The 7219-nt window shown below is 36.2% G+C and overlaps 2 protein-coding genes across 4 annotated transcripts in view; one reads left to right on the plus strand and one right to left on the minus strand.

Moving 5' to 3' along the window:
- Positions 1-2448, plus strand: part of LOC107717900 (paraplegin-like) — a 14668-nt gene extending 12220 nt beyond the window's left edge. For all 3 annotated transcript variants that reach the window (XM_016524809.1, XM_016524810.1, XM_016524807.1), the window contains one exon: positions 1680-2448. In XM_016524809.1, coding sequence (XP_016380295.1) covers positions 1680-1895 — 216 coding nt within the window. In that variant the 3' untranslated portion in view covers positions 1896-2448. The remainder of the gene's footprint in view (positions 1-1679) is intronic.
- Positions 2449-3712: 1264 nt separating this feature from the next.
- Positions 3713-7219, minus strand: part of LOC107717901 (cadherin-15-like) — a 21996-nt gene continuing 18489 nt past the window's right edge. The window contains exons 13-14 of the mRNA XM_016524811.1: positions 5395-5589; positions 3713-4823 (exon numbers count right to left, since the gene is read on the minus strand). Coding sequence (XP_016380297.1) covers positions 4623-4823; positions 5395-5589 — 396 coding nt within the window. The 3' untranslated portion in view covers positions 3713-4622. The remainder of the gene's footprint in view (positions 4824-5394; positions 5590-7219) is intronic.

Consider the following 7219-nt stretch of genomic DNA (forward strand, 5'->3'; position numbering starts at 1 on the left):
ACAACAGAGAGAGAATTAAATTCAGCGCTTTTATTTCCAACATGCGCTCATTCATGGCTATATTATTTAACTCATGCAAAGTTACGTCTTTATTGGTAGAGGATCTTGACGGATTATCTACGTGACTCCGACTTCACGAGACTAACGAAAAATCGATATATCGGTCGATCTCTAATTGTCTGTAACATATTTTGCATAAAAACACTCAATGGCTGTGTAAACAACACCCTTTTGCCTTGTCAAAAACAGCTCTGCTCACACCAACCCGTTTTGGTGTATGGCTCTTTAAATGATAATGAGTTACTGCGCACCCCACACCCCTTCTGGGATTTCCACTAAAAATAAAAAAAAATCCACTCCTCTCTTGTCTCCTCTGAGGCTGGGACTCTAAATAATGATTTGTGTTCGTCTGTGCAGCCAACGACAGAACATTTAGCATGTTTTCCGCAAACTTTTGCCATGGCATCAGAACAAGTACAACGCTGTCGCTTGCGAAAACAACAATGGCGGCTGAGCACCGTGGGTGGAAACATGCAGATTAATCGGCGGTAATATTATAATAAGAAAGGGAAAGAAATCTGATCGGCTCATTTTCTCACATGCTTGCAGAGAAAGCCCTTAAACACGGAAAAAGTCAGATTTTCATCTGATGAGCCCTTTAAGAAGAAAATGACAGGCTTTGTGATACCTGATTGTATGGTGGTTCTTGCTGAAAACACTCTGATCAACTCTGAAAAACCCTTAAAGGCCATCTTTTTGCGCCGCATGCAGATAATCATAATAAGCGTGCATACCATTTTCATCATGATTGGCTTAAAGGGAATTCATAATTCGTTTAACATGTTGTTGTTTTTTTTTTGTTTTTTATGTGCTATGTATTTTACATTTTTGCTAGCATGAACTCGTCTAGAATATGGGCAATATTATAAGTGCTGAATGCTGCCAAAAATTATGTCTCAGTTATACAATTAAAAATGAGAACTCTATTTGAATCGTTTTTGTAGAGTTGTTACTAAACTTCAAATTCAGCAAAAGTCACACATAATCATAACTGATCATTGTTTACATTAGTGGTGTCACTTCAGAGTAGTTATGTGCTACCCTAATAATAGTTGATGTATTATATGTAACTAGTGTTATGTACTTAATGGTTAATATTTGAAACAAAACATTCAGACAACCAAAAAACAACAGACCATTTTTTTTAGGAATTCTATTTAGTTTTTTTTTGTTTGTTTGTTTTTACGTTAAAAAAAGATAACATTTCTCAAGAAATGTTTTAGGAAATACAAAATATTATATATAAAAAAATATATATTTTAAAAAACAATATATTTAAAAATATTAATAATTAGAAATTAACAATTAAAAAAAAATATGGATTATTCATGAATGTGGCTCCAGATCATTTTAGCTGATTCAGTCATTTCTCATTTTCTCATAATTTTCATAATATACTCACTTGTTGATGTTATGTTACAGCGCTTCAGTGTTTTTGAAATAGCTTTAGATGTAGTAAACATATATCGATGAAAAAATGCCAAAATGGCCATTTTCTCTTTAACAATCAGTTGTTGTTTTTTTTGTAGCTTTCGTCAAGTTAGGTAGAAAATTCTCATAGCATAGCCTTTATTACTTCTTGGAATTGTTGCATTGCTCTTGTTTGCTACGGTTTTCAGCTGGCTAATACCCTGCTGGAGAGAGAGGTGGTCAACTATGATGACATTGAGGCTTTGCTGGGACCTCCTCCGTTTGGACCCAAAAAGATGATTGCCCCTCAAAGCTGGGTGGAGGCTGAAAGAGACAAGCAGGACACTGGTGAAGATGAGCCACGCAGACCCCAGAGACCCCTCCGCAAAGACAAAGATGATGACATCAACCTGAGCCCAGCGTGAGCTCTGCAACACATGCAATCACATTCACGGTCTTTAATGGACACTTGAAAGTCCAAGAGTGGAGCGGCTGCCTTTGAGGATCAGTCTGATTTTCAAAATTGTGCTTTTAAGGGGGGGAAAATGCTTTTCTTGCCCTTGATGTTCCAGTTAGACCCACTCTGATTGACTGAAAAAATAATGGCAACATTCTTGGTTTACCTTCTATGCTGATCATTGACCAGTAATTCTATTTTAAATGTCTTAGGGCATTTGATTAAAAAACAAAAACAACAAACAAGCATCAATCAAGCGTTAAACGGTAATATTCAATGTGTTTTTCTCAATAAGGTAGATCTCTCTTAGAGAGTAGTAGATACCTCCTTTGAGAATTGCACGAAATGTACTGTTTTTAAAACAGTGGTTGTGCTTTTTGAGCTTCTTTCCAGGCCATACAGATCAGCTGTTAGTTCCCTGAGAAGCTGGTTTTGTTAGACCAGGTGAGCATTGCCAGCGGTATGTCTGAAGTCATCTTGTGATGTCAGTGGATATTCTGCACCATATGCAATAAATTATTAAAATGGTGTTGAATGTCAAAGATTTTTTATTTTACAAATTGCTTAATCATAAATAATGTTTTTGTCAGATGACAATGTTGGGTTTTTTTTCGTCTTTTTTATAGAAATTGGCCAAAACTACCATTGCAAACTAAATAACTGTCTCTCTTTACTGAAAATACAGGCTGGTATTGTTCCAATCTTTTATTTATAACTAAAAGAAAAGATAATAACAGCATTTCACATTTTCTTATGAAATAAATATTAAAAACAAAACTATGTAGTTCAAAATTGAGAAACACAGAAACTAACAAAATAATTACAATAGGCATTATGTAATTAGGAAAAACTTGTGTTCCTGAGGGGAAAGCAAAAAATATGTACATTTGAAGCATCATTAATTTGGCAAACTGTGTTAATAGGCTGCATATGAAAATTATAATTATTCCTAATATTAAGGCTCTTTAAATGTCTTGGATTTACTTACTGACGTTAACTGCAGGCAAGCAAAAAATAGTATTACAAGCACATATATTACACAAGATACTATTCATGTATAAAAAGAATGAAATAAGAACAATTGTTCAAAAGACCAAGTTTAAAAAATCATGTTATCAGTCCATCTGTCTTTAAAAAAATGCATTGATTGTTCAATATCTATTTTTAAGGAAAATTACTTTCTTCCACTGAAACACAAGGATAGGTAACACTTTACTTGAAGGGGTGTGCATAAGACTGACATGACACCTTCATAATCATGACATGACACCTACATAATCATGACATGACACATGTCATGAATATGAAGGTTTTTTATGCATGTTTATGACAACTGTCATTAAGTGTCATTCGCTCAGTTATGTCATTTTTTAATGCAAATATGACATTATTTGACCTAACCCTACCCCTACCCTTACCCCTAACCATAGCCCATAACAAAGACATCTGAAACAATGTCATCTTTGCATTAAAAATTACATAACTGAGCGAATGACACAATATGACAGTTGTCATAAACATGCATAAAAAACCTTCATATTCATGACATGTGTCATGTCATGATTATGTAGGTGTCATGTCATGATTATGAAGGTGTCATGTCAGTCTTATGCACACCCCTTCAAGTAAAGTGTTACCCAAGGATATATGTGGAAGAATTTCTGTGCTGCTGTTTTCCATACAACTAAAGGATATAGTAACCATGGGACACCAAGCTCATGTCAAAAAGGACATATAAATGCACCATAAAAGTGTTCTATATGACTTGTGCCCAATAGTCTGTGATTTTTTTTTTTTGAGGAACAGACAAGAATGTGGCAGCTGCGGAAGACATGAGGGATATTTACATGCCACAAATTATTAATTTTTTCACTTTCTCTTTATATCCATTGATTACCATACATTAGCATTCCAATCACCTGTATTGACTTGAACATGCTTTTTTTTTTAAATCACATAAGATTTAAAATTTCTCTTTGGTGCTTTTACTATCATCGGTTATTTGCTATAACCAATGTCCTGTGGTTTTACTACTATCAAACCTGGCACTGCGCAACTTGATGCACCATATCTGACAATATCTTTTTTTTCCCCCTTTTTTTTAAGAAAAGAGCCGTTTTGAAATTTACCAACATATAAAACATCCTTCTGTGTTCGATAGATTAAAGAAAGTCATATGGGCTCACAGTGACTCTTATAAGTAAATGAGTATTCAGGAGTATCATTTTCTTTTTTGGGTGAATTATTCTTCCTGTTTACCCCACATGCTCAGCAAAACTCAGCATCGGTCATCAGCTAAAATAATCCCTAAAGAGCATGACACATGTTTTATGAACAAAGCATCTCTTGCATCATGTCTAATCAGTATGCACTAACACACGGTTCCTCCCTACAGTCGGTGCTTTCACAATAAGCACCTGTCACATCAGCATGTTGAAATAGTTCACTGATCCATGAAAGAAATGAAAAAGACATAGTGTGTGTGCAGTCTCTATGACACTGATGACCTTTAACCATATCACTAGGGAATATAGATAGAGACCTCCATTTATCTACATGATCAATAACGTAAACCGCCCCTTTCATCCTTACATCATGAGCACTCTCATATTGAAGATGGGACATTTGATTTGCATGGAGTTTTGAAGGGCATGCATGTATGAGAGTATCTTGAACAAAAGAATCAGTCTGGTAGCTAACGTGGGTCGTACATGCTAGCCAGTTTTTTAAACCGTGGTCCCCAGTCATTGAGGTAGTCATAGTCCTGGTCACCATCTGAGCCCATGGAAGCGATAGAGCTAAGACTGCCTGCTACCGACCCATCGCCCTCATAATCATAGATCAGAGCTGTATCGTATGGTGGGACGTTCGGGTCATTGTCAGCAGCGTCCAGGCCCTGTTGGGGTGAAGCAGAAAAAGTGAAAATTATCAAAAAGTGCATTTGATTTTCATTGTTCATTGCAAAGAAAAAAATTTTTTCATCAGAATTTCGGAGAATATGTGTACATTCATCTTCATTCAATTTTAATGGTCAAATAAAGTTTTATATTTCCCATTAATGTAATTCAATTATTTTACTGTGTTTTTTTTTTTTAAGTACTTCAAAATACTAAAATTAATACTTGACTTAAATTACATCAGAATTTACTGATTTAGCAATTAAATTTGTAAATATAAATTCCAAACTTTGACAGTTAAAATAGCACTTAATGAGGATTAGTAATGATAACTAAAACTTTTAGCAATTATTATTACATATTTAGGACTGCGAATAGTAGATGAAGATACTGGAATATACTTGTGGTGGTCTCCCAAATTTGTGGTAAACACCTTGGTACTTTAAGAAAATAGCATTTCTTTAAAAAAATCAACTAACCTTTTCTAAGTAAATGTTAAGGAAATTTACTGAAATTACCCACAAGTATTCCAGAATGAATCTTATTTCCTATAAAAGAAACCTCACTTACAACATTGATGAAATCTTCGATGTCGGTCGGGTCTCCTGGGGGTTTGCGTGGATATGTAGGAGAAGGCAGGTTATGAGGTGCATCTTTCCTTAGAGGCTGTTTTCCTCTGGACAGGCCGCAGTCTTGTGGGAAAAATGAGGCTGGGGCAGGGACTATGTCACTTGGGTTCCTCAGAAAATCAATATTAAATGCATCCTATTGGACAGAAACAGCTTTAGGTATTTCAGGAAGTTTACCATTTCACCTCAAAGCAGATATAAATTCAACAAACATCCAAAACACCAGGGGCCTCATTTATAAAATGTTGTGTATAAACCGTCCTAAATTTGTTCTAAGATCATTTCTCAAAAATGCGTAAGTGCGATTCAGAGAAAATAAACGTGCGCACAAAAACACATGCGCAGGCCTCTCTTCCAGATGGGATATTTATAAATCGCAAATGATCTTGAAATTGTGCACAGCTGACTGGTGTCAGATCTCCGCCTTGTAAACGCCCCCTAATTAATATCATAACCATATAAAAGAGCACACGCCAATAGCCGAATTTCTATTCTTGAGAATGACGAGCACAAAGAAAAAAAAACTATTGAGTCTGAAACATAGACTGTATAAAAATATGGACGTAGTGTCTGTGACGTCACCCGTAGGGTTCCGAAGATAGTTTTTGAAGCTCAAAAGTGGGCGGAGGCGGCCGTCGCCATCTTGGCAGCGCGTCACTCCCGGATAATCGAAGATGGGCAAAGAGGCGGGAGCTGGTTGTTGAAACCACGCCCACCTAGCTCGATGGTGGTGACAGCAGCGGCAATCCACCTGTCACTCAAGTGGCCACGCCCTTAATTATGCAGAACTTTAAGGCTTAATATAATTTAAACGGATGAGTTATAAAAAAATTCACCCCCCTCACAGTTGTCATGAAGGGCAAAATTAGCTATATAGACCAAAACCACTTTTTGTACCAGGCTGTAAACATATTTTTTTCTGCTGTAAAGTTGTCATTTTAACATGGGGAATCTATGGGACTGACTCCCTTTTGGAGCCAGTCTCTAGCGGTCAGTCTATGAATTGCAGTTTTAGTCACTTCCGTGTTGGTTTCAAAAAGGCGGGAGCTGGCTGCTGAAACCACGCCCACCTAGCTCGACGGTGGTGACAGCAGCGGCAATCCACCTGTCACTCAAGTGGCCACGCCCTTAATTATGCAGAACTTTAAGGCTTAATATAATTTAAACGGATGAGTTATAAAAAAATTCACCCCCCTCACAGTTGTCATGAAGGGCAAAATTAACTATATAGACCAAAATAATTTTTTGAACCAGGCTGTAAACATGTTTTTTTATGCTGTAAAAGTTGGGCATTTTAACATGGGGAGTCTATGGGATTGACTCCCTTTTGCAGCCAGCCTCTAGCGGCCAGTTGACGAATTACAGTTTAAGTAACTTCCTTGTTGGCTTCATGAGAGAAAGCGGGAGGTTGCCGCTCGGTCTGAAATTGAGGTCCTGCAGGCGGAGGTAGAGGTTGGTGCGGGGACGCTTTTTATTTCATAATGTGTTATTATTCTGTGGACAAACAATGTGTGTGTGGTTAAATTTTTTTCTATTGACTATTATCAAAATTACTACTTCTAGAAACAACAGAAATAATAATAATAATAATAATAGTAGTTATTATAAAACAATTAGGTTTCCAAAAGTAAGAAACTACGAATTCAAGTAAAATTTTCAGTCATCTTATAAAAAGTGAGCCATCCTACTTTTAAAATCACTTGCTATGACAACTAATAAAAGTTTAGTATCACGAAATTCTTGCAAATCTTAAAAAAACATTATTG

The sequence above is a fragment of the Sinocyclocheilus rhinocerous genome, unplaced genomic scaffold, assembly GCF_001515625.1.
Source record: "Sinocyclocheilus rhinocerous isolate Xijiao unplaced genomic scaffold, SAMN03320098_v1.1 scaffold5992, whole genome shotgun sequence".
Taxonomy (NCBI): domain Eukaryota; kingdom Metazoa; phylum Chordata; class Actinopteri; order Cypriniformes; family Cyprinidae; genus Sinocyclocheilus; species Sinocyclocheilus rhinocerous.